This window comes from Sturnus vulgaris, chromosome 15 (assembly GCF_052056855.1).
Source record: "Sturnus vulgaris isolate bStuVul1 chromosome 15, bStuVul1.hap1, whole genome shotgun sequence".
Lineage (NCBI taxonomy): Eukaryota > Metazoa > Chordata > Aves > Passeriformes > Sturnidae > Sturnus > Sturnus vulgaris.
In genome coordinates, this window is record NC_142257.1 from 2,349,231 (window position 1) to 2,376,344 (window position 27,114).

Below are 27,114 nucleotides of genomic sequence, written 5' to 3' on the forward strand. Positions count from 1 at the left end.
AAGAGCGCGTGAGTCTATTTCTTATTATGTTTATTAGTAAATTCTCCAGTTGTGATTGAAGCAGTCCAGGCCAGCCACCTGTCACTGAAGGGTGGTTGTGCAGTGGGAAAAATACAGAGCTGCAGGTAGAAGATGGACGTATGAAGGGGGTAAGTGCATGAGCAGGGCCGCAGAGCAGCAGGATCGGGCTGTCGGACACGAGTCCGATACGGCCCCAGCAGCCTCAGGCTCCGCCGCCGCCGCCCCGGCGCGCTCTGCCCGCGGGCACCCGCCTCCCCGCCTTAAATACCCCCCTCGCGCCGCTCCGCCGTCACGTGACTGACACGGCCCCCTGCCATTGGCTGGCGCAGCCCCCTTTCCCCCCGCCCCCCGCGCGCGCCCGCCCCCTCGGGCCACGTGAGGGTCGAGTCACGCGATTTCCGGGAACCCGTCAGGAAGGGACATAAACAAACAAACCCGGGGCCGCATGGAGGGGCCGGGCCGGGCCGCGCGGGGCTGCGGCCCCCGCTGAGCGCCGTGAGTCAGGGGCTCGGGGGGGCCGCGGGGCTCCGGGGGACCGCGGGGCGCCGCCAGGGCCGGGGGTCGGGGGCCCCGGGTGGTCCTGCGGGAGGAGGCGGTGTCCCCGGGCAGGGGGCTGCAGGGAGGGAGCGAGAGCGGGGCAGAGGTGTGTGCTCGGCTGCCGAGGACAGCGGGACGGGGATGGTGCCAGCGGCCCCTCCGCTCTGTTCAGCTCGTCCGGCGGGGGGGTGTGGCTGCTGGGGCCGCGGGAGAGCGGCTGTGTGCGGGGGGTGTCCGGTCCCGGAGCGGGGCTCTGGGGCCCGGGGCCGGGGTGGGGGCGAGGAGAAGGGGCTGCAGGGACGGAGCGCGGGCTGAGCGCAGAGTTGTCGGCGTTGTCCCCTCCAGCCTCCGCCCGGCAGGAGCGGCCCGTGCCTTTACAAGGAAAGCGAGTCTCGCAGCGAGCGCTGGGGAGAGGAAAGCGCCGTCCTGCCGGGGGAGCCCGGCCGCTCTGGGTGTGCGGGCGGAGGAGCTGCCCGGGGAGGGAGAGAAGGGTTCGGCAGGTCCTGCGCTCCTCTTCCTTTCGGGCTCGTAGTCACCTCCTCCGATTGCGACCTGTTTGAATGCCCGGGACGGCCGGGGGTGACCCGTGGGTATGCGGGGTCTCTGTGCCCGGGCGTGTTGGTGTCCGACGGGCAGCTCCGTTCCGAAAGCTGCGGAGCAGAGGTGGTGGAGAGGGATCCCCGCTCTGCGAGTGCGGGACGGGACCGTCCCCGCTCCGGCACGGCGTTTATGTAATGACAGAGCCGGGGAACGGCTGTTCGCTGCGAGCCGCGGCCCCGGGAAGGGGCTTCTCTCGGGCAGCACGGGTGCGCTCCGGCTGCCCGCAGCCCTAGCGGGGGTCGCCGGGCGGGGGCCGCCCTTCGCGAGACACGGGTCCGGGGACGGTGTGTCCGGCTCGGCGGGGCCGGGGCCGGTCTGGCGCGGGCCCAGAGCGGCGGGCGCGGCGCGGGGGTCGCGGGGCCGCGGCCGGGGCGGTGGGAGGGGGTTTGTTTACATGTCGCCTCACCCTAGCTTGAAAGGGCCGCTGGGCGGGTGAGCGGCGGGCGCGTCGGCCAATGGGGGAGCGCGCGGCGGAGCAGCCAGCCAATGAGTGGGCGCGGAGGGCGGGGCGGCTGCGGCCGGGGTAGGCTGCGCTGGGCGGCGGGGCGGCCATGTTGGCCGGAGGTGTGTTAGTGGGTCAGGGCCGGGCCGGGGGACACAGGGGGGGACACGGGCACCGTGCGGGGCCGTGGCTACGGGGCCACTCGCGGTTCTCGTCCCTCCACAACGCTCTGCCTCAGGGGGGCTGTGCCATCTAAGGGTCGGGACCGGCCCGGGGCGGTGCCCGCGCACAGGGGGTCCCGTTCCCCGCACTGAGGGGAGGACGGGGCGCGTTCCCGTGTCCTGCTCCTGGCTTGTCCCCGCAGATTTGGGTTATAAAACATCCATGAGTTCTCCGGGCCGCCTCAAAAGCCGCCCGCGGGTCTCAGCGTGTCCCCACACGGGTGTCGAACACCTCTCCGTGTCTGCTCTAAGCTCACCAGGTTCCTAGCCGGGAACACCTTGCTGAAAGCCCCTCGTGTCACCGAGGACTCAAACCCAATATTTATTATTTACCTTTTTCCCCCATGATCCCCACCCTGGGCGTTATTCCCCACCCGCGGCATCGCTGCCGTGCCCTCCCCCGTCCCTGCCAGCCCCGCAGCCCACGGCATTGCTCCGGGCATCGCTGGATGCGATCCGGTATCCGAGATAATTCCGCTCTCACACTCGCCATAGCACACACGGTGTTTGTTCAGCCCGTGCAACAGGCGGGAGCGCTCAGCGCTGCCGGCTGAAAATGTGCGATTCTCACTTAAAGTGATCGGGATCTTTCTGTTGCTGCCACTCGAGGGGTAACTTGTTGAAATCACGCTCCGTATAACCGGCAGAACAGAATCAGATTCACTTATTGCCTTTTAAACGCTTGTAAATGTTTTAGGGATTGTGTTTGAAAGGCCTCTAAGGTTGCTTCCGAGCATCCTTGTGGGGAAGGTTAATTATAACTATTATTGAATGTGTTTTCGTAGTAAAAATTACAGAGGGGCAGATGCAGGTGCTTTAAAAATATGGTCGATTTTTGTTGTTGGCTGCTTAAATGAGAACTCTGAGTTTCTATGGAAAATAAATCATAGAATCCCAGAATGGCTTATGTTGGAAGAGACCTTAAAGATTATTTAATTTTGATCTCCTTCCATGGGCAGGGACACCTTCCACTATTCCAGGTTGCTCTAAGCCCCAAGCAACCCGGCTTTTGACACTTCCAGGGATCCAGGGAAAGCCACAGCTTTTCTAGGTGTGATAGTTCTGCAAGAAACCTTTCCTGCTAAAATAATCTTGGTGAGATTGCTTTTAAAATAAATAACAGCAGCTCAGAGACCTCAGACATGTCCGTAGCCAGTAGTTCCCCTGAGCCAAGAAGGAATTATCCTGTGTTTGATGGGAGTATTCTCTGATAAGAGCAATCTGCAGCAGAGGCACCAGGCCCCCTGAGCATCCTCAAGTGGTTTTTAAATAATGGGAGAGTCAAACAGCCTTGTGAAGGACAGAGATTGAAGTCAGCACTAACAGGAATTAATTTGGAACAGAAGCTTTTGTCCCACTAATAAACTGATAGTGTGGGATAAATAAGGGAACCCACAGGTTTAGATTGCCATGGCCTGCACGTCCATGCTTTGTGATTTGGGAAATTTAATTGAATGTTTTAACATCAAACCTTGATAAGGAGATTTGCCACTGCCTAAGAAGTGCTTGAGAGTTGGCATTGGCAAGAAAGTTAAACCAAAAGTTCTGTGAACATTTTAAATTTAAGGTTTAGACCTTGCTATAATAATTTCGATTTTTTAATCCTTCTGGTTTTAAACTCTTAACCCACTTTTTTTTTTTACTTTTTGGACAGTTTTGACTGACGCATTTTTCAAATTTGCTACTGGCTTTGAAGTATTCGGTACAGATGCCCCATTTCTAACAAGGGTATAACAATTGTAATTTCACAGTGTGAAGAATAGACCAGACTGTACTGTTCCCTTCATCATAAGACTTGTGTTGTTGCTTTTTGTTTTTTCCTGGAAACTACAGAATTGATTTTTCTTAGTCCAAAAGACTCTGTCAGAGAAAAATATAGGTACAGCCATCCTGTCAGGATGTAGAATATTGCTGGAGATTGGAAACTGAATTGTTTAGTTTTGCTTTTGTTTTTTGCCTTTGCTTTCACCCCACTCTGTTTCACGGGAAATCTACAGCTTAAAAAAAAATGTAAATGTTTGTTTTACTACTAATTCTCGTGTGCAAACAACTCTCCTAACTCTGCAGTGTTATTTTAATAAAGGTTTATGCTATGAATATTTTAAATGTAACCATTTTTCAAAATTAATTAAAGTCTGTTAATGTAGTTCTAATAAGTTCAACATGCTGCACATCCCACTCTTAGCACTAAAATAAGAATAAAATCTCAGTCTTTGTTCCAGAACATACAGAAAAGTGCTTCTAGTAGGAATATATTAATCTGGGCATAGTTGTTACAAAATATGTTGATACAGAATGTTTGTTAGATTAAAAAGTAATCACTTTTTTTTGCTTCTGCCTCTTGCATGATGATCAGAATCAATGCAGGCTGGGATATAAACACAGGCTGGGGATGCACAGATGGAGCAGCCCTGGGAGAAGAATCTGGGGGTGCTGGTGGCCAAGAGCTGGACCTGCCTTGGCCCCCAGGAGCCCCCCATGCCCTGAGTTGATCCCAGTGGGCAGCAGGAAAGGGGTTGGGATTGTGGCCCTGTGCCCTGCTCAGGTGAGACCTCACCTGCAGAGATTCCCCAGCACAGCACAGCAAGGAGCTGGAGCTGCTGCAGAGAGCCCAGAGGAGGCACCAGGGTGAGCAGAGGATGGGAGAGCTGGGATTGTTCAGCCTGGAGAGGAGAAGCTTCGGGGTGACACAGTTTGCGGCCTCAGTGCCACAATGGAGCTGCAGGAAAGATGGAGAGAGACTTCACAAGAGCCTGGAGTGGCAGGAAACTGGGAATGGCTTCACACTGACAGAGGGCAGGGTTGGATGGGATATTGGGAAGGAATTGTTCCCTGGGAGCGTGGGCAGGCCCCTGGATCCCTGGCATTGTCCAAGGCCAGGCTGGATGGGGTTGGAGCCACCTGGGACAGTGGAAGGTGTCCCTGCCCATGGCAGGGAAGTGGAACCAGATGATCTTTGAGCTTCCTTCCAGCCCAAACCATTCTATAACTCTGTGATTCCATCAGTTTTGGGGATCTGCCTGTTTGCTGACACAGCTGGAGCAGCCCCAGAGCTGGGAATTGGCAGCTTGGCATGGGGGGGTCCATGAGTTCTGTGTTCCTGTGGTGGCTCCTGGGCTCTGCTGCCTGAGGTGCTGTGTGTGTGTGTTTGCAGACCAGAGCTTCTCTTTAGAGGTATCACTTCCAGGTCTTGAAGTCTGTCTGCTATGGGCGAGTAGGATTGGAAAAATAACACTGCAGGGGGAAGGGATGGTCAGTAGAGGAACGGGAACAGAGACAGTGAAATAAGAGTTTCCCTCTCCTGAAGGGAAGAGGCTTAGAAGAAGTGAAACAGTCTGTGTATCTTTAGATCTTTTAAGTGGCAATGCTCCATCAGACTCAGGGTCTGGGGGTTTTAAGCAGGTGTTATTTTCTCTTCAGGACAGAAAAAGCAAAGAGCATAATGCCTTAGATGCTTGTGCTGGCATTTTAATAGAAATCCTTCAGCAACAACATAGAGGGACTTGGCTGCTCTTGTGAGTCCAAGAATGAGACTGTGGTGGGTGGAAATACAGGAAGACATTTAAAAAGAGTGTCATTGCTCACTGCTATGAAATAATAATAGTACTAATAAACTTAGTGTCTTTGTGGTGGGGGAGAAAGTAAAATAATTTTTTTGAGTCTAGATAATTATAGAAGGATCATGTAGACAGACAAAAAAATAAAAGGAACATTTTTCAGAAACAAAAGTAAGAAAACATACATGTTCATTGAGGTTGGAAAAGTCCTCCAAAGCCATTGAGTCCAACCTGTGAGTGATTCCCACCTTCTCAACCAGCCCAGAGCCCAGAGTGCCATGTCCAGACACTCCCTGTCCCCTCCAGGGATGGGCTCCACCCCAGGCAGTCTGCACGTTCTCAGCTTGAAGACTGCCCTGAGCAGAGGCTGTTCTGTAACAGAAAACAAGTTGGCACAAACTGTGGAAGGAAAAGATGCTTTTAAGAGACGTGCAGGAGAACTTCTTGCATCTCTAACTCCAGTATTTCATAAAATGTCCGGATCCAGCAACCAGTGCATGGTACATAATGGTTCTTTCCAAGCACGTGGCATAGTTTTTGTGCTTTCTCTGAAATTCAGAGTTGGCCATGCATGTTTTAGCCTGAGCTTTTAGGTTTAGTACTGGCAGGCTCTTGTGAGCTATTTTTTTATACCTGCATCAAAATTGTGACTTTGACAAGCTGTGCTGTGTGATGCAGTCACCATCATGAAAGTGTAATTGTTCCTGTAATGCACTTAGAGCAGGCATTTAGCTGCTGGGATAATAAGCACTGTGCAGCCAACAAAACAGCACAGCCACACTCCGTGTGCCTTTCCAGTGGTACAAAATACAGCTGAACTGGGCCAGAAATAGCAACTTTCCTTACAGCCATGGTACAAATGATTCACACAGGTGACCGAGAAAGACTTTCAGAGGTGCTAAGCTAAAAGCTGAAATTTTGGGGTTTTCTCTTCTAGGGGCTTCTTTGGAGGTGCTGTGTTGTGGTAGGAGGGTATTTGAGTGGCCCAAGAGGCAGCACATGCACAGGAGCTGCACTGTGTGTCCTAAATGCTGCATATGTGGAGTTCAGCTGCTGCTGTAGGCTGGGGTAGACCAATAATCCCAGCTAATGCACTTGCTGTGAAATTCAGTCTTCCTGGGCATCTTGGAACCACTGTTCCTCTTCAGAAAGTAAATATTGAATACAGAGGATCATTTTTATGTAGGATTTGTCATTAGATTAATTAGGTGTTAACTCTACAGAACAGGCTTTGGTTCCTTGTTGATGACTGATGGGATTTTAACCAATGTAAATATGCTTGCCTCCATCAGTAGCTCAAATTCTTAAATTTTAGATGGACATTGCTGTTCCCGAGATCACAGAATCATGGAATGGTTCAGGCTGGATGGGACCTTAAAGATAATTTCATTTTAACCCCCTGCCGTGGGCAGGGACATCTTCCACTATCCCAGAGTGCTCCAAGCCCCATCCAACCCAGCCTGGAGCACTTCCAGTGATCCAGGGGCAGCCACAGCTTCTCTGGACACCCTGTGCCAGGGCATCACCACCCTCACAGGGAGGAATTCCTTCCCAATATCCCACCTAACCCTACTCTGTGTCACTCCATGCCTTGTCCTGCCCTTCCTCAGGTCCCAGTGAAGGAAGGAGGCTCCTCCCAGCAGCAGAGCTGGGCACTGGAGTGACTCCAGAGCTGCAGACACAGAACCAGCTCCGGGCCTGGCTCCTTAATCACCTTAATCTGATTTCCCTGCAGGCTGTTGCCAGAGGAGCCAGCACCCTGCCCTGCTCCAGGCTCTGTATTCCACCTGTGTCTCTGCATTTGGGAAGGGCTGATGGAAGGCATTAATGGAAATTGTCCTGAAGCAGAAATTCCTGCTATATTTATCTTCAGTAATTCTTAGTGCTGCTGTACTTGAGCTCTGCCACAGCTCTTTTAGTTCATTCAGAGCTGCATTCATTATAGATAACACAACAGCTGGACTATTCTTTTCTAACTCAGTCTTGGGCTGAAAGTGCCAGTAATGATAAATTCTGTAAAAATGGGACTTTAACTGCAGTCTACAAATTACTTTCCTTCACAGCAAGTTCTGATTTTACACCTGTGCTTCCATATGTGGCATTGACTTGTGCCATACATCTTTATTTACCACTTCATGGAGAAACACTGGTAGTTAAGTACAAACAGCAGGAGGCTTTTAATGATGACCTTGATCTTTCTGGGAAATTTGGAAAGCAGTTGGAAGTAGGGCTGCTTTGTTGGGAGCATGAAGGATATCTGGATTGTGCAGCTCCCTGAGGCAATGTCTTTCTTTTCATGGCCTCACTGTGTTTTTCCCCTCCACAGAGCTACTAAGAAAAATCCTACGTTGTGGAATAGTCGACTAGATCCTACTGGGATTCAAGTTACATTTAAATATGAATATTATAAAATGTCAAGAGTGAAATATAAAGAGAATTACGGGAATAATTGGGTTAGCTGATACACTGCTTTGACCTGAGAGGACATGCACTGGCATTCTTAAACAGTGCAAGAAGTTTATCACTCCAGTCTTGGAGATGGTAGAAGTATTTTGAGCCTTTAATGTTTGTTTAGAGGATTTGGAAATGATCCAAAAGCTGGCACCTGGAAATGTTGGTTGGTTCTTACTGAAATCAGTGTCAGCAGAGATGAAGTTTCACTCCCCTTTGCTGGCTGTGTGTGGAACGGCTTGAGGCCCATGCTCTAACAAAAAACACAACGAAGAATAACCAGTGAAGAAGCAGCAAATGTTTCCTTTCTTTCCCCTTTGTGTCCTGGAGAACTCTGGCAGTCTCCTTGTGAATGCAGCCGATGTGCTGGTGAAAAAGGCATCAATCTGCATAGAAATAAAGTGTTTGGGTATTTAGGATCGTGACCTTGCCTGTCTCTGTGTGTCTGAGAACGTCCTGTGTTTGTTTTCAAGAACAAGCCCTTTCTGCTGGCCCAGGTGAGGCTGAGCAGTGACTCAGTCACTGCTGCCACGTCCCCACCTGGGAAGGACCAGTCCTGCTGTGGTGTGCCCTTTGCTGGCTGGAGGGAGATGGGGCTTGCTGAGGCACAAATTTCACTTTAAATGTTGCTTTTCAATAAGTAAAGGGTTCCCTGGAGGTTTTGGAGCAGAAAGGAGCTTTTCTCACAAGGAGCTGGCTCATTCATCACAGGGCCCTGTGAGGAATGGCCACTCTGGCAAAGGTAGCAAGGGTTCAACTGAGAACTCCTGTGTGACTGAACCTGTAACTGTTGTTCTTTATATTCCAGCTGCTCTTTGCAAAGCAGCCTGTTTTGATAAGTAAAGACTTTTTTGCAGAGTGTCTGTTTTTACCACAGTCTGATGGTCCATATGCTAAAGAGGACAAACTAGCTGAGATACCATCTGAAAGTGGGAATAATCACGGGGATGCTGTCATGTGCTGCTGGGGGAGGGTTCTGAGCTGTGGGAGAACACTTCGAGTTTACTATTTGTTTTTCAGAAGAGGAGAATAAACACAGCCTGAGCAGATTGCACCAAAGCCTGACTTAGGAGCAGTGCTGAGTGAGAGTTTTCCTTGCACTGTTCAAAATGCTGGATTAAGCTCAGAAAAGTCATTAGACAAACATCTGAAGTAGAGCAGATCTATAGAAAGTCCTAAATTGGTAAAACTACCAGTAGATTAATTGGTCCAATTTCAAAATATGCCTTACTTGAATGAATAAAGAAGATATTTTATTAGACAGCTGTGCATTTGGCAGTTTTTAATTTGTTCTCTTGGGGAAATCTGTCTCTCCTGCTCTGCTGCTGGATGGTTTCTGTGATCCTCTACCACTAGATGTTGCTGTGTGAGTGATTGATGTAATCTTATCTGATGCTGGATGGATTCATCCCTGAAGAAAAGGAGGAGATACCACTGAAACAGCATTTCTGCCTGTTCTGAAATTTGTATTCTGAGACTTTTTGCCTGAGACATTTTTAGAGTTTATTGGCTCTGTTACATTAGTCATAAAGGTTGTGTCTCTCTTGAATACCCAGCAGTGTGCTGATTATTGTTCCAAATTTGGCAGGGTTTTCTCTTCAGGTGTGTCTGTAGAGCTGCTGGTCTCAGCAGAGAGGAAAAAAGGCAACAAAATGTAACTTGGCCAAAAACGGTTTTGCAGCAGCTCTGTTCTGTAGCATCTGTGGCTTTTCATTCAATGAAAGATATCAGGGGAAGAAAATTTCTATACATACCAGCATGAGGAAAAATCAATTTTCAGGGGAAATTCTTGCCTTTGGCTGTTTTTTAAGCGTTCACCTTGTTGGTGAAGGATTACTCACCTCCTTGGGGGTTTGCTGTGTTTATTCTGCACAGAAGTCGACAAATAGAAAAGCTCCATCAGGGTGAACTGAAGTTATCCTAAGGAAAATTTTCATTGCATGGATAGTGTAAACTCCCTGAGACTGAAGTAAAGCTGGAAAGGAATCTACAAGTGAATAAAACAAGAAGTTTGGAATTGGATTTGGGGAATCTGGGCTTGGAAATGCCTCAGGTAAGTCTGCTAGGATTTTATTTGCTTCTGTAAACAATTTTGCCTCTGTTTAAGAACAAATTTGAGCAGCACTGGGAAGGAAGACGTGTAAGAAATTAAAAGATGGATATTTTGTAGGGTCCCTGTAGTGTCTGTGGTGGAAGCTGTGGTGCTGCTCTTGCTCCTGTGTTTGTTCAAGCTTCAGCCACGTTCTCTTGGTGAGGGAGGGTGCCTGGAGAGCAGAACAGCCTTTTATTACTGCAGTGATTCACACTCAGCACACTGAATGACTTTCAGCAGCACAGTGTTTCTCCCTTCCCAACCCTCAGGGTGAGAGTGTCTAGAAGAGAAATTGAGGTCTGGAATTAAATGTAGCAGAAGGCCTTGCTGCCCATTCCCTGCATGCCCAGTCATCCTGCATAATGCTTTTTTTGCCAAATTTCACTTTATTCTTGAGAGAGAGGTAACAGTTTTGATTTAGTTGTTATAAATTTTGCTTTCCTTACAATTTCATATGGAAGTTTTATGAGTTCTGATGGCTCTAAACACAGCACTGCTGTTGTACTAAATGATTTGTATTAGAGGGACTCCCAGATCTTGCCAGGACTGGCCCTCATCCTCTACAAATGCTAACATATCCCAAAACTTGGCATACATAAGACTTTGAAACCAACAGGGAAGAAAGAAGGAGTCTTACAGCTCTGTGGTGGATAAAAATGTGTGCTTTGATTGCTCCTACATGATGTCAGCTGCTCTTGAAGCATTCTCTGGCTCTGAGGAATGATGTGCTTATCTGTGGTGGTAAAAACCTTTGGAGACTAGGAGGAAATTGTGATCCTTTTTCTATTTGTTGAAGACGAAAATGTGCCTTTTTATATCGTGTCTGAAATGTCTGTGTGTTGTGTTGTAGCCCAGTGTGAGTGGAATGGACCCTCCTTTTGGGGATGCCTTTCGGAGCCACCTGTTTTCAGAGCAGACTCTGATGAGCACGGATGTCCTGACGAGCAGCTCGGATCCAGACTTCATGTATGAACTGGTAGGTCACCTGTGTGTGCCCTGGCTTTCATCTCCTTGTCTGACACCACTTCCTGTAGGAATAAAGGGGTGTTGGTTCGAAAATGCAGAGAAATTACTCGTTATTCTGGCTGTTGATTAGGGAAGTGCTGGACTGCTTGTCCAGCAAATGTGATGTTTCCTCAGCAAGCACTTCTTCAAAGTGGCCATTGGGACAGGCTCAAATCCACCTTCCACTAGCCTAGGGTGCTCCAGCCTGACCTTGGACACTTCCAGGGATGGGGCAGCCACAGCTTCTCTGTGCCAGGGCATCACCACCCTCACAGGGAACAATCTCCCCCTGCTATGTTCTACTTCACCCAAGCTGTGAATGCAGAGGAAGGAGAATAAAAGTTGACTCACAAGCTACTTACATGAGCATTCCCTTTTTCATTTTCTCCCTGCATCAAAGGAGAAAGGTCACTCGTGGTCATTAATTGGTCGTGTTAGAATGAGGTTTTCCAGGTACTGGTAAACTCGAGCATATTCTGTTAAGCACACAGCAAAGGTTGACCTAGATTATAGAGGTGCCTGTGATGTCTTTCATATTTTAAATACATGGATATTGGTACTGGTTCAGTTCCTGATGAGCAGATGGATTTGCAATACCAGGAAAATACAGTGTTATAGGAAGAGCAGTGTCTTCGGAAAGATCTGTTGCTGAAGCACAGGAACTTCATTCTGACCTTCAACAGAAGCTTTTAGTTGAAGGTTGAGGTCTCTTCCTATGTCACCACTCTCTCATACTTCGCTGGAATTGAGCTCTCTTTACCAGGTTAAGTAGAGGAAAGAGATGATGCATACTTTTTTTTATATTAACTTTTAACTTAACTTTAACAGGACAGAGAAATGGACTATCAGCAAAGCTCCAGGGACAACTTGCTTTTCATGGAGGACTGCAAAGACCTTGAGAACCTGGAGTCTTTTACAGACATCCTGGACAAAGAAGCTGCTTTCACTTCCAAGTGGGAGCAGTGGGATACCTACTGTGAAGACCTAACCAAGTACACTAAACTAACCAGCTGTGACATCTGGGGGACAAAAGAGGTGGATTACCTGGGCCTTGATGACTTTTCAAGCCCATACCAGGATGAAGAGGTGATAAGCAAAACACCCACACTGGCTCAGCTGAACAGCGAGGACTCCCAGCCTGTCTCAGATTCACTCTATTACCCTGATTTGCTCTTTAGTGTAAAACAAAACCCTTTAAATCCTTTGTTACCTGGCAAAAAGATGGCGAGCAGAGCCGCGGCGCCGGTCTGCTCCTCCAAGAACGTGCAGGCCGAGGCCGCGCTGTCGGACTGTGCCCAGAAGGCCAGCAAGCCTGGCAGCCAGCCTGCTTCCAGCACACAGATCATGGTCAAGACCAGCGTGTACAGCAGTGAGAAGGTGAACATTCACGTTGAATGTAAAGACTATGTTAAAAAGGCAAAAGTAAAGATCAACCCCTTGCCGCAGAGCAGGCCGGTGCTGAGCCAGGCGCACGCCGACGCGGCCAAGGAAAACACCTGCTACTGTGGGGCTGTGGCAAAGAGACAAGAGAGAAAAGGACTCGAGTCCCCCCATGGTCACAGTACAAATCCTGGGCTGCCTTTCAAAGAGACTCAAGAGCTGCTGCTCAGCCCTCCCCAGGAGAGCCCCGGGCTGGCCGTGGGGGAGAGCAGCCTTTCCGCCAGCGCGTCCGTGTCCGACTCCTCGCAGAAGAAAGAAGAGCACAATTATTCTCTTTTTGTAACAGACACTTTGGGTGAGCAGTCGGCCAAAGCAGACCCTGAGGAAGAGGAGGAGGATGAGGATGATGTTGAAGATGAGGACCACGATGAGGGGTTTGGCAGTGAGCACGAGCTGTCTGAAAACGACGACGAGGAGGAAGATTACGAGGACGATAAGGACGACGACATCAGCGACACCTTCTCAGAACCAGGTACCAGCGTGGTTGGGTTTGGTGATGTGCAGGTTCATGGATTTGTCCTCTGAGTGGGAAGGAAAGCTTTTCAACTCCTGCTAGTTACAGATGAGCAGCACTGATCTTAAGTTGTGAACTCTCCTCCTATATTTTCTAAGTGCTTTCCAAAATGCAATTTATTCAAATTATGCAAAGTCTCTGTTGGCCTATTTCATGAGAAACTGTGGTCGTGGAACAAAAATAATAATAGAGAATACAGGAAGCCCAGCTGTAGCCTGAGGTTAAAGCAGCTGCCTGCAAGTGTGGTCTTTTTTTTTTTTTTTGTAGCTCTCTGGTGGGATGTGCAGGGTTTTCTTGTGGCTGTGAATTTATCCAGAGTTGGATCTGTCAGGATGAACTCACATCCTGAGTGAAATAATTTCATAATTACTTAAGTTCCTACTTTCAAGTGGAGTTTTTCCACAGAATCCAAAGAATGACTGATATTAATAGAATAATTTATTGTTGGTTTTCAGCAGTAACACTTAGTGGGACTTGAGAGGATACTGAATTCCTCTCTCCTGCCTGTAGAAATGGAGTTCTAACTGCAGGAATAAGAACTAACCTTCACCTAGAAGGTAAAAATAAAATTGCACAGGAAGCAGCAGGATTGTAGCCAAGTATTAATTTCATTTCAGAAAGTATTACAATGTTCACATCTTACAAATGCCCTGTAGTAGAGTATAAGAATTAAAGTGTTCAGACATTTGGCAATATGTAACTTAGAGGGGGATAAAGCAGCTGTAATTTTTCCTTGTTGAGAACAGCAGATTCCCTAAAGCTTGTCAGTGTTTGTCATAATGAACTCTCAGATGAAATTATTTTCTAATTAGATTTCCTGCGTTGGCATTAAACTCGTTAAGCATTCTGCCCTCTATGCTACTTTCACATGCACACAACACATTTTTATTAACATTTTGAAGCCTCTTGCTCCCTTCTGGAGTGAACTCCCTCTGCTTTCTGTTCCAGCTGTGCAGCCCATGGGGGATGTGTTGCACTGGGAGCCTGGGATCCATGAAGAAAAGATTTTGTGTTAAATGCTGTGGATGGAATTAATTAACTTAATTAACTATTTTACTGACCAGCAATCCACATTCTGCAGCAGTAGCTGAGGATCTGGGCTTATCCAAGCTTGCCAAACCCTTCCATGAATGAAGCCTAAAACCATTAACCTAAAGTGTGATGATATTAAAAATTTCATCATGTACTTTGTCTATTTTAGAAAATAACATCTCCAGGTATTCTAATTATGTCACTCTTGTACTTTATGTTACTTTTTTACCTCTAAAGGTAAATACTATGGATAAAGTATCTAAATATAGGCACAGCACAGGAAGATTTAACTTTTCACAGCTCTGAAAGCAAAATCAGTGGGTATTTTAAGTAAGGATGTAATTTACTGATAGGACAAAAATCTACTAGTTATTGCTGGCCCTCTGATGTTTTTTTAGACATAATTTGCTTTTGGTTATTCTTCACATATGCTTTTAGAGTGAATGAAATGCTTTCTTCATTTCTTCACTTTCTTCAAGTGTTATCTGAGGAAATATTTAGATATAGTGAAGGAGAAATAGCTAAAAATGTGACTGGCTCTCAGGCAAGTTTGGACAACAGTGTTTTTATTATCAACATGACACAGATTTAGCAATTTTGCAATTGTAAAAAAAAGTAGTTTATTATGGGAATTACCAGCCCAGTCCTTTTCTAGCATTTAAAGGTAGTGGTTTTGTTATTACTGAGTATATTTTTCCTATCTCATTTAGTAGAAAAACTTTTAAATGAACTGTTCATGCCATCAAGTAGTCAGGAGATTCCAGAAATGGGAAATGCAGCAATTAATTCACTTGTCAGTAGCACTGGAGAAGAAATGAGTGAAAAAGTGCTCCTAGAGACACAGAGATTGTTTTAAGCAGCTGCATTAGTTCAGTCTGAGCACCTGGAGCATCAGCTGGGGGAAAAACCTCTGGAAATTATTTGCCAGAAGCCTCAGTGGTGAAGAGGAGGAGTTCTCTGGGTTTGTTTCATGGGGCTATTTTTGGGTTTCACCTGGTGAGATGCAGAAGTCACGTGCACGCTGTTCTCTGTTCTGCTTCACTGAACCCTGGTGAATTTAAACCTGAAACCACAGGGAGGGATGTGAAGAATGACTTTCAGGAGGTTCTTGTATTTAAGTCTGAAGGGCTTCAGAGTTAAATACAAGAACCCTTTCAGATTCCTTAGAAGCCTGCCCTGCTGTGTGATCTTTGCCAAGGGGAGAAATAAATAAAGAGGTGCTAAATAAATGCAGAGCTGCTAAACAAGTTTGTGTGTTAGGTTAGGACACTGCACTGGATTCTTTTATGTAACTTTATAATGGTAGCAGGTCAGTGTTGGGCTTGCAAGGCAGGATGTATTAAGTCAATGTAATTGAAGTTGCTAACTTAATTACAGTTTGAATAAGCAAACAGGAAGTCCTGATTTTAACCTTGTTGTACATTTGTACACTTCAGCTCTTACAGAGATTTGTTTTCATTGCTTGGATTAATTCTGTGTTACCATGAAGATGGGCTCAATTTATATATTTCTGTATAATGAGTTACATAGCTTTTTTTTTTAGGTGAAAGGTCAGTGGGCTTTTTGAGTGTATTTTGATACTTTCATCAAATAGCATTTGAGTAAAATGGAGCTACAGATACAAATATTTATGGTATATGAAACTGTATTTTATGTAAATTGTCAATAATTTTGGCTATACAACACAAATGTTTTATAAAGCATGTTTCATTGTTTGGTTTGCCTATAAAACCCTGCCATTCCAATAAACCAGAGAATCCAAGCAAATGAGTTGATGAAATGATGAGAAACAGAGCTTGAGGATGGATTTCATCCTTCTGCATACCTGACTTCTATTTGTGCTTTGGGTTATGGTGTGAGAGACCAAAGCAAGAAAGTTTGTTTTTCCTCTTTCAGCTGTTTTTTCAAGTGCAAACAGACTAATTGAATGGACTGTTTTAAAAAGAAGAAAGTGTTCTTTGTGCTGGTGGAAGATGAAGCAGAGCTGAAGCATATGGGGTCAAGGCTTGCTAAGCCTGCACACCATGCATGGTGGCTTTTCCTTCAGCTCCATCAGAACATGTGATGTTTAGAAATGCTCCTTTTCAAAGCAAATGTAAACTATTATTTAGCATTTTAGCACAAAGTGCCATGCAGTGGTTTGAGATTGTTTTTTTAACTTCAGTATAGCTTATCTTTATTTTTGAAATACATCTGGGGTTTGAAAACCCGTGGTTTGTGTTTACATAGTTATGGTCAAATATTTCTGTGATGTGGACAGTGGCATTATAATTTCTAGGTCCTTCATGAGCAGTTCATGATATCAAGTGCATTATAATTCACCTCTAAAATATTGTACAGCTTTACTGAGGATCATTTCTTGTTATCCCACTAAAGAGGAGGAAGAGGTTGAACAGTGGGTCCAGATCCCTTCAGCTTAGATGGTCCTTTGGTCACTGTCCTCATAACAGAGCCCCTTTCTCCAGCCTAGGAGGAATCAGTGCTTGGATTTATTCCCTGCAGGTCTTTGGACTCAAGGAGCAGCAGGAGTTGGATTCAATCCTGTGGGACTCAGAATAATTGAATAATCTTTTCTTTATTGTCTTTTGCTAGTCCATCTTTATTATCTGCTTCTCTTTCCATGCTTTTGTCAAATGTGGAGGTGAGTTAGGATTGTGTTCTTGCCAATCCACGGAGAAAATTGTCAGGATGGGAGAACGTGGTCCAACATCTGTCTGTACTTGGCACTGCTGGGATTGTGGGGCACTAGAGCTTAGGGGGTCAGAGAGCACAAAGGGACTTTAAATGCATAAATAATTTGGGTTTTTCAACTAATGAAGGCCCATCAGTGGCTCAGTGTCTATCCTGGATTTAAGGCAAGTACCCAGGAGCAGTTGAAATCTGTTAGATAATGCAAAACAGATCTGTCTGTGGTTCTGCTCTTAACTTGAATCCTCAGTCCGCTGCTAAAGGCCTACAAACAATTCTGTCACCAGCATATAAACAACCCCCTGCATCCTTTTAGGGTATGAGAACGATTCTGTGGAGGATTTAAAAGAAATGACTGCAATATCCTCTCGGAAAAGAGGCAAGAGAAGATATTTCTGGGAGTACAGCGAGCAGCTGACGCCGTCCCAGCAGGAGAGGATGCTGAGGCCATCCGAGTGGAGCAGGGACACCCTGCCCAGCAACATGTACCAGAAGAATGGGCTCCACCATGGTAAGAAATCCTCATCCCGCTCACCAGTGACTGTCTTCTCCTTGTGACACCTTCAGCAGCCAAATTCCCCTCCTTGCAAGTGTTGAGAAGTTGTGTTTTGGCACAAATTCAAGCGCTGTAAGTCTGTTAAGGCTGCTCTGCAGTGCCCAGGGAGGCACAGTGAACACACAGTAGGGACTTTCAGTGTGGTTTCTTGCAGAAGAGTGTGCATGAATTGAGAATTGTGACTTCCAAGGGCTCTCAGTGGAAACCCCGAGAGTTCAAAGCTTTCTCAGTGTGATACTGTAAATATTGGATGGGTGGCTTGACTGAGGTCTGCTGCTCGTGGCTCTTGCTGTCAGTGCTGCCTGTGTTAGGAGGCTGGGAGGGCTCTGGGGTGCCAAGTTCAGGGAGCTGTGCTATGAGCTGAGGACAAGCACTAAGGCACAACTGTCTCTCTCTGCTCCTCCCTCCTTGTTTTCCCCTTCTGAAAGCAGCTCAGTGAAGCAGTTACTCCTCTGGGAATAAACTATTTCCTTAAGATGCCCTCTTAGAAACTTAAACCAGTTGCTCTAATAACTGTGATTTATTCCCAGTGAGCAATTACTGTACCACGAACATGATTAACATCACCCAAAACAAACCACTCTAAGGGGTATTTTTGTTTTCTTGTCACAGGGCCTCTTTTAGGCTCCTCCATTTGATTTTGGCTTTGAAGGAGCAAATTAAACCAACTTCCCTGGTTGTAAGGTTAATGTTCCCTTAGAGTTGAAAATTACTGCTTTTAACATGGCAATTGGCCTTCTCTTAAATCAAAAGATTCTGTTGTTGTTGCTGTTACCTGTAGATTTATTCAGGGAAGAAAGCAATTTTTTCTTTAAATCTCCTTAGTTTTTAAAAGCTTCTTTATCCTGTAATGAAACATCAGTACCTAAAGCCCCTGTCACTGCTCTTTCTCGTGCTCTGAGCAACCTGGTCTAATGGAAGGTGTCCTTGCCCATGGCAAGGGGGAGAAAAAGATGAGTTTAAGGTCCCTTCCAACCCAAACCATTCTGTGATTCCATTATTTTATATATTTGTTATTAAACGACCAATAACCAAACATGCCTTGAGGGCTCAATCCCACCAGACACTTGGATATTTGACCTTTAAGTCAAGTGCAAAACCAGGCCTTAAAGAGCTTCAAATACACATAATAAAAGGGGTTAACTGGCATTTATCATTTCATCATTGAATATTGTTTCAGCACCAAGCCTCAGCACTCTTTTCTTAGTACAGAACTTTAGCAATTAGATTATTTAGGAGTTTAATTCACTGGAGTGTGCAGGAGGATATTTTGGCTGAATAGGAGTTAACAAGTTTACAGCTGGAACAAAACAAGAGAGTTTGAACTTGTGACATACATTTTTCAGCAGAGTTGTGTGTATGCTCTCTGTCACATCCAGTGGCCTGGCCAGCAGTATTTGCTCTTATCTGATCTGGATAGAATATGAATTGTACAAAGCTCTTTATCTGGAAATGCTCTTTCTATTGTGAGAGGCCATGGGGATCACCTGATTCCGGCCCATTCTCATGCAATGAACAAAAGAACTTCAACTGCACCCAAAAATGCCTATTTTGGAGCGTTTTCTCATAGGTTTGTGTATGTATTATGTCACTTCCCTACCCATTTTTCTGCACATCTAAAACAGGAAAATATGCAGCCAAGAAGTCACGGAGGACTGATGTAGAGGACCTGACTCCCAACCCCAGAAAACTCCTCCAGATTGGTAACGAGCTGAGGAAGCTGAATAAAGTGATCAGTGACCTGACACCCGTCAGTGAACTGCCCTTAACTGCCAGACCCAGGTCAAGGAAAGAAAAGAACAAGTTGGCTTCCAGGTATGCATTGGGTAAAGCTGCAGGGATGAGAAAATTTGGATTGTTACAAGTGAATGATAAAGATCTAAATAAATTTTGCCTGAAGAAATTGTGCTTCATGTAGCAGCTCCTGCAATGGGAATTGCAGTTTATCAAATGGGAATTACCAGATTATCAAATGGGAATTACCAGTTTATCAAAAAGCAGAGCAGCTGGCACTTTGGGAGCTGTGGTTTGTCTGTCCCCTAAATGAGGATGTGTTTCCACTGGAATTGGCTTCCTTTGCTGTGGGGCAAACAGCTGGGCCAGTGATAAATTCCACAAATGTTAAATGGGAGCAAATGCAGGTAGCAGAGTGTTTTCAGTGAAGCTGAGTGAGGATGGATGAGTTCGTGCATCACAGTTCTGGGAGGGTTGGTGGATGAGTTTGTGGCTCTTACTGCTCTGGAATTTCTGGTAGTGTTCTAATTCTTCCCCTCTTCTTGCCATAGGGCTTGTAGACTAAAAAAGAAAGCCCAGTACGAAGCCAATAAAGTAAAACTCTGGGGTCTCAACACGGAATATGGTAAATACAACTCTTCACATCTTATTCTTTCTTTTGTTTGGGCAATTCTGTGTTTTACACCATGATGTAACCTGGCTCACAAAGAGTTGGTACAAACTCAGCAATTCTGTTGGTACAAAACCAGCTCATTGAATAAAATGAATGGAAATTGGGTTGCCTGCAATGTTGAACTACTTTGCAGATGTAAATTATGTAAATGTTTGCATGTGCTGTAAATATTACTGAAAATACTGGTAATATTTGATGTAAACTATTTAATTTTACAGTAAGTGTAATGTGAGACTTCTGACACAGATAGCTGTGTGTGGATAACTGTGAATCCCTTCCAGGGGAATGTGATATAAAGCTAATTTTTTTTTTTTTTTCTTTGCAGATAATTTACTCTTTGTCATCAACTCCATTAAACAAGAAATAGTTAATCGGGTGCAGGTACCTAAAGATGACAGAGGAATCAACATGGAACAAAAGTTGAACATACTTATTAAAGACACTCTTGGTAAGCAGTGAGCTTTGTGTATTTAAATGAAAGTAGAGAATCATAAATGCCCTGAGTTGGAAGGAGCCCCAAAGCTCATCCCATTCCACCAGGGACACCTTCTACTGTCCCAGGATGATCCAAGCCTGTCCAGCCTGGCCTTGGGCACTGCCAGGGATCCAGGGGCAGACACAGCTTCCCTGGGCACCCTGTGCCAGGGCCTTGCCACCCTCCCAGGGAACCAAAATCCCATCCATCCCTGCCCTCTGGCAGTGGGAAGCCATTCTTCCATCACTCCAGGCCTTCTAAAAAGTCTCTCTCCGTTTTGTTGCTTTATTCAGACAGTGGAAGGGTGCAATGAGGTCCCCCCAAAACTTCTCCTCTCCAAGCTGCACAATCCCAATTCTCCCAGCAGAGCTGCTCCATCCCTCTGATCTCACTACATTCGATTACAAACCTTTTCTGAAATCAACAACGAACCCTTCCCTGATTGCAGCTGTCCCAACCCCAGTGTCCCCTGTGAGCAGTGCCCTGAGAGCAGCTTGTCTCCCGTGCCTTTCAGGACTCCCTGTAGCTGGACAGACATCGGAGTTTGTGAACCAGGTGCTGGAGAAGACGGCAGAGGGAGACCCCACGGGCGGCCTCGTGGGGCTGCGGATCCCCACGGCCAAGGTTTAGGACGGGGCTGCAGCTGCTCCTGCCCAGGTTCTGCCCCTGCTGTCGAGTTCCTCGTTGTAAATGGCAATTCTGGTCTGCATGTCAGCTTTTAGCATTCTGTAAACACTCACCTGTAGGTTCCATTGGTTTCAAGTAACAGTGTAGGAAAACGAATCACGGCATGGTAGAAAATGCTGCAGAGCATTTTTGGACCATAAACCAGATTGTTTCAAAGCTGCTTTAAGCTCAAGGGCAGAAATGAGAGTTCTCTTTCAAATGATCTAGGACCAGAATATATCACTTGTATTTTAGAAGCAAAACCATGGGTTTGCTAATGAAAATGTTTTAGCATTTGCCAGACATTGTGACAGGTTTATGGTCCAAGTGAAGTAAGAGGAAGCATTTTTTTGGTGAAGCTGTCAGTGTAGGGAGTTTTTTGTTCTTTTTTTTATTTTTAAATAATTGGATTTTCTTTCCTCGTTCTTAAAAATACCCAGTAAGCTTTCTTTGCAACCATTAACTTGTACATAGCACACGCAGCATTAGAGCTAGTGTGCCATATAAAATTTTAATTTTCTGAGCTTAATAGAGTATTTAAATGTCTGTGCAAGCAAGAGAAAAAAAAAGTATATTCTTTGTGCCTTGTATTTTGTGGGGAGAGCTATCAGTATAAGCTGGTAAAGTTTTGTATGAAGAAAACCCTGAGGGGCAAAACCGAGCTGTATAGATGGTGAGATTTTAGGTTTTAATGTATTTGTTCCAGCTCTTAAAAATTTTTGAATGTATATAGGAATATGTTGAAAAATGTAGATATATGCCACAGAGTCTATGTATTGTATAAAAGATGGCTCTAGAAAACTCAATTTCGGTACTTTGGCCGGAAGAAAACAAATACTTGCACATTAATGCGATTGTTTATTTTTGTACCAAAGACAAATGCAACTGATATGGCGAACTGCCAGTCTAAGTAAAGTTTTGCACAGCTTATATGATACTGTACTGAATGTAAAAACAAAAGAAAAAAAGAAAAAAAATTAAAGGTCAGGGTTAGGGATCTTACTGAACTGTGAATTTTTTTGTTTGGGTCCAATTATCTACAGAAGGAGCATTCATACATAACAATATTATTTTGCTGTTCTTGTAGTTCGCTTCCATGGTAGATAAGTTGGTGGCCGTCTTGGAGTCTTTAAATCTTTTTTCTCTGCATTTACTGTAGGAGATTTTAATATATTTGGATTTTAGTAAGCTATTGGTAAAATAGTTTTCGACTTTGAGAATTTAAAAAAAAAAAAGTATTTAGCTTGTTGTAGTATACTTCCACCAAACAACCAAAATAAAATTATTTTTATTGTAACGTGTATATATGTAAAGAAGAAAAAAAAAAAAGAGCTACAAATATCTAATTCCTTAGTTGCCACTTTTCCAGTTGATGTATTATTATTATGCATGTGATGTTTCCAAGGATCAACACAGGCTTCAAACAAAACAAACAAAAAAAAAATTTATAGACTTTTATATTTTTGTACAGGTATTTCGAAACTAGCTTCTTCAGACTTATATGTGACTTATTCTTGTTAATTCAGTAGTTTCTATGATTGAAGAATATTAACACAAAGTTCTTATTTGCTCTTCTGCTAATAAGAGTTGGCTTTGTAGTCAGTGTTAACGTACAGATTAAAAGCTTTAGCCTTTGATGAGAAAGTCCTTTATCTCAAGGCAAGATCATTCTCTGGTTTCATGGACCCCCCTCTCCTTTTCCTCCCTGTTCTTTCTCTCCCTATTTAAAGATGACAAAACACTGTTTACTGAAAATAGAAATACCAAATATTTTCAAATGTAGCTGCTGAAAAAAAAATGCAAAAGTCCATGAAGGCTTTCTCCCCACTCCCTTTGGGGAATTTCTCCACTTTGTTTCTAGTTTGTCTGAGTTTGTTTGTACTGTGATTCCTTTTTGTTTATAAGTAGATTATTTTTATATCCAAGCTTGTACTATTAAGAGAAAAAAACATGAATTGGTAACAGTGCAGGAAAAGTGGCCCGTGAAGGTGGTGGCCCTGCCACACTCACAGCTTCCTTTGTACCTAAATATTTTGGAAGACTCAAAAGGGAGGAGGAGGCCAAAATACCACTACTGAGCTGTACAGAAAGTCTTTCCTACAGGAGACTGAACAAATACCCAGGGCAATTTAGGCAAAACTCTGTAAATCCACTTAAGGCTTGCAAAATCAGAGTGGAATGTGGGTGTTTTCCTTTGAGGCTTTGTGTTGTTGTTGTTGTTGTTTGGGTGAGGTGAGAATTGGCTGCTACTTTCCACGGTGGGTCTGGTGTATTCCTCTTGTTCTTGTGGAGCTGCCCAGGACCCCAAAAACCCCGACAGAGAATGTGTCCTGTGAGGTGCAGGCTGTGCCCGGGCAGGGCTGGCACACAGAGCTTGTCCCTGTGCTCCATCCGAACCCTGCAGGCGAGGCAGAGCCTCTGAACATTGAGAGAGAACAGTCTGAAATCAGGTAGAAACTTCTGTGACAAATTCAACTGACAAGGTATTTAAAAGCCCCCCACCCCCCTTTTTTTTTTTTTTTTCAATGCCTGGCGATCCTGGGCAACACACAACTTTATAGCTTTTTATTTTTGTCTGAAAACCAGACTATGATTTTGGTCTCGCATTTCAAAGTAGACTTTGAATCTTTAGTGAGTTCCATACCCTCGCATTTCAGTGTTTCCTATGTATTATTTTAAGTTAAAGCTTTGAAATAGTTGAGCTTTTTAATGTTGACACTTTATTTTGTAACTATTTATATGTATGTATATCTTAGAAAAGCACTTTGTTTAAAAAAAAAAAAAAGACGAAAAAGAAAAAAAAAAAAGAAACTGCGTTTTATATGATTCCTGCCACTTGCTGCTAACTCTGGGCTGGTCAGAATGCTGCAGCGATACTTGAGATAAATAAAACCTGGCAGTAAAATGTAGAGTAAAGATAAGACCTTTTGGTGGTTTAACTTTATCATAAAGGTGACATAGGCAAGCTGTGCAGCTTTACATTTTAACCAGGGGACTCTGTGGCATTTAAACCGTCTAGAAATGGTTGTACTTTAATGCCAGTAACAATCTGCTTCCTCTAGTGTCATTAAAATATATACATTTAGTGTATACTTATCACAAACAAAAATCTTATAAGGGTATAAAAACCAACAAATGTACATGTTCTGTTCTTTGGCAATTGTGGCATGCGTTTTGGGGTGATCTTTAGAGAAGACCATTTTCTAAAGATGTTCAGTGTTCATACATAGTATGTGGATCTTTACAAAGTCCTGGTTTGTTTTTTTTTTTTTTGTTTGTTTGTTTTTGAGTGTAGGCATTGTGAATATTCACTTTTAATCCTATATCCAAAAACAATGATCTATTTTTTTTGATTTAATACAACCAGAAGCTCTTCCTTTTTCTGATACACTGGATTCTCTAGGATTTGTTTCCATATTAAAAGCATGCTGTCATAACTGCTCTTGTCGAGATCTCGTCAGTCTGAACGTAGGTGCCACACTTGGAATCGATGGGCTGCTTGTTCTGCTGTACCATGTATGACCCTCGTCCTTCCCCCCTCCCTTCATGACAGATGATGATGTGGCTTTATATTGTGCCTTACTTGTACATCTAGAATTAAGTGTTTTTCATTCCCTCTGAACTCGTCAAAGCTCCTGAGATGGAATCAGAGCTGATGAAAGCGTGCTGGAGCGAGTGTGGATAGGGCTGATTTCAGTTTCTCTCAGTAGTCCTTTTGTATTTCTATGGAAGACCAGTTTTTGAATGGCCTTGCAAAATGTGGGGGTGCTCCTGAAGGGTGTTTTTAAACCCAAAACCCCTTTTGCTAACGCTTCCTTTTATGGTTTATTGAACACATTTACTGATACTTGGTGAGTACTTTTTGTTTTTTGGGATGAGAGAGACTCACTACTAAAGCTATGTTTACGTGTGGATGGGCTGGCTTTTCTTATCATACCAGTTGAAATCATTGTGATATAATAAAATTGCATTGCTGTAAAGCTGATGTGAGAGTCAGGTTCAGCTGTGTTCAGATCCTAATTTATAGATTGACCTTTTTTCCATACCAAGAGGGCCGGAGAAAAGTTGGGGTTTTTAAAAAAATGCCAACAAACGAAAAACCAACCTAAAATGGATGGAAGGGTCTTTTAACTAACCTAAAAGCAAACAGACACTTTGGAAATATAGAGGTGTCAGTTTAAAATTTATTTTTAAAAGACACTCCCCCAGTATTTATCTAATATTTGCCTTCAATAATGAAACAGCTTATTCACAACTATAATGACTGGATGTGCTTTTCCATAAATCATTTAAACATAGCTTTTTTCTTTTTTTTTTAAGCTCTAAAAGGTTTTATCAGGAGAATTTCCAAGGGTTGTATCCAATCTGCCTCCAGCAGAAATAGCAAATGCAGTTCTGTTCCTTAAACGTGCTTGCTCGTCTTCCTGAAATTCTGCTGAGGCACAACCCAGTTCTGGACCGTGAATGTCAGGATCTGTATTTGGCCTTGAGACCTGAGTTTCAAGAGTGCATCTAATCATGATTTGAATTTCTTTTGGAGGCTTCAGTTGGAATCACCTCGTGGAGTGTGCTGCTAGATGTGGTCTTGGCTTGTTGACACAGCCTTGCACACAGCTGAGGTTTATTTTGTTTACCCCAGGGATCGTGTGAAGTACATTTCAAACAGTTGCTGCCTCAGTGACTGATCCTTCTTGTAACTGTATTAAGGGCATTAGTTTGTTGAGAAAACACCACTCTTGAATATTTCCCAATGTAAATTGGGATTCTTCAATGTCATTAATCAAAGATGGCACTTTCAGGCTGTATCTTCTTTGCAGCAAACAAAAATCTCTGTCTTTCTACAACTTGCATTTCACAATATGCCGTGTTTTCCCTCCAGTGCTTCTAGAAGGTGTCTTTGCACTCTGAATATAATCCTCAGCCTTTTAGACATCCATGAACTTCCACAGGAGCAAATACTGACTCTGCATTTATTGTCTTTTTAATGAGCTGTGGAGATAAAAGTGGAACCAGAGCTCTTTTAAGCCACACTGGCAATTTTTGTTTCCCCCATAAAAAGAAATAAAACCCCAAATTTTTTAGCTAATACCGTTGTTCAGAGTTTTTCTGGAGTTTAAAATATTTCGTAGTTGGGTATCCTTTAAAGTCAAATTTGGGTGATTTAACTAGCTCCTGTAAGGAAAACTTTTGGATTGGATTTGGTATTGGGAAAAGCACATCGCACTCTATCAAAATCTTCTGATCAGGAAACAGAACCTAGTCAGAAAATTTAATTTTAATCTTCTCCTTATAATGATGGATATGCATACATTCTGATTGGAATTGCCTATCTTCCTGGAATATATCCAGGGAAAACTTACTGCTCAGTATTTGTGGTTGGGTGAATTCTTAAGGCTGATGGCACATACAGATGCAAAAAAAAAAAAAAAAAAAGGCATTTTAAACAAAACATGGCATCCTGTTCTGCCTGTGCTTGGGGTCATGATTGTAATGCTGTCCTTGATATTCTATAATCAACTTCCAACTGGAGCTCAGAAAAACTTACTGAAAGTCTTGTCTCTGTTAGAAAATAAATTTACCTTGTTCAAAGCATGATCTGTTAAGAGTTGCAATGTTAAATGTTGGTTAATAGTTGTGCAGTTTTATTTTTTTGAAAAGAGGCACAATTAAACTATTGACTTTGTTTACTCTGTCACCCTTGATCCCTAGCACTTCTATTCAGATACAAATTCATCAATGTATGCAACATCCTTTGTAATTTAAAATAAAAATTGTGGAGGAAATACTGTCTGGAATCACTGTGTGTGTGGAATGATAGTGAATGGCATCTGCTGCCTTGAGCTACATCCTCGGTCTCCTGGTATTTCCAGGAACTTTCATTTGGAAGGGATGACAGCTAGGTAAGGAAATATCTGGTTTTTCCTTCCTCGTGATCAGAGCTGCCTCTGCTGGGTCAGTGCGGGGCCATCTGGAGAACCTGGATTAGAGCCTGGAGAACCGGGCTCCCTGCAGCTCCTGTGGAAATGTCTCCAGCTCCTTTGTCCAAAGGGTCCGAGGGCAGCAGGGGAAGGACACAGCACGGGGGGGAATTTGTGGGAAAAGCAAAGGGTCATTGCCCTGCTGCTCATTTTGGGGGCACAGAAGCGACCTCGTGTTCCCCCACCCTGCTCATGGCCAGCGTCAGCCTGGCCTGACCAGAACCCAAGGAGGTTTTGGATGTAAACTTGGAACTCCTCCAGGGGAACCTCGGGGCTCTGCACAACTCCCTGACAGGAGGGGACAGCTGGGGAATGGGGATCTGCTCCAGGGAACAGGGACAGGAGGACAGGGGAGGCTCAGGGTGGACAGCAGCAGGAATTTCTCCATGGAAAGGGTGACTAAACATTGGAAGGAGCTCCCAGGGACGTTTG

The 27,114-nt window shown here is 44.5% G+C and overlaps 1 protein-coding gene across 2 annotated transcripts; it reads left to right on the top strand.

Moving 5' to 3' along the window:
- Positions 1-399: 399 nt before the first annotated feature.
- On the top strand, positions 400-26,487 carry CREBRF (CREB3 regulatory factor). Of its 2 annotated transcripts, none has more exons than XM_014875949.2 (9): positions 400-516; positions 9,705-9,882; positions 10,772-10,897; positions 11,755-12,838; positions 16,917-17,111; positions 18,782-18,971; positions 19,442-19,515; positions 19,889-20,011; positions 20,553-26,487. In XM_014875949.2, the coding sequence occupies exons 2-9, from the start codon at positions 9,874-9,876 to the stop codon at positions 20,666-20,668; spliced, it is 1,917 nt and encodes a 638-aa protein (XP_014731435.2). In that variant the 5' UTR covers positions 400-516; positions 9,705-9,873; the 3' UTR covers positions 20,669-26,487. The 2 variants fall into 2 exon arrangements, with proteins under 2 accessions (XP_014731435.2, XP_088029634.1); XM_088173508.1 differs by having other exon boundaries at positions 429-516; positions 9,708-9,882.
- The last annotated feature ends 627 nt before the right edge of the window (positions 26,488-27,114 follow it).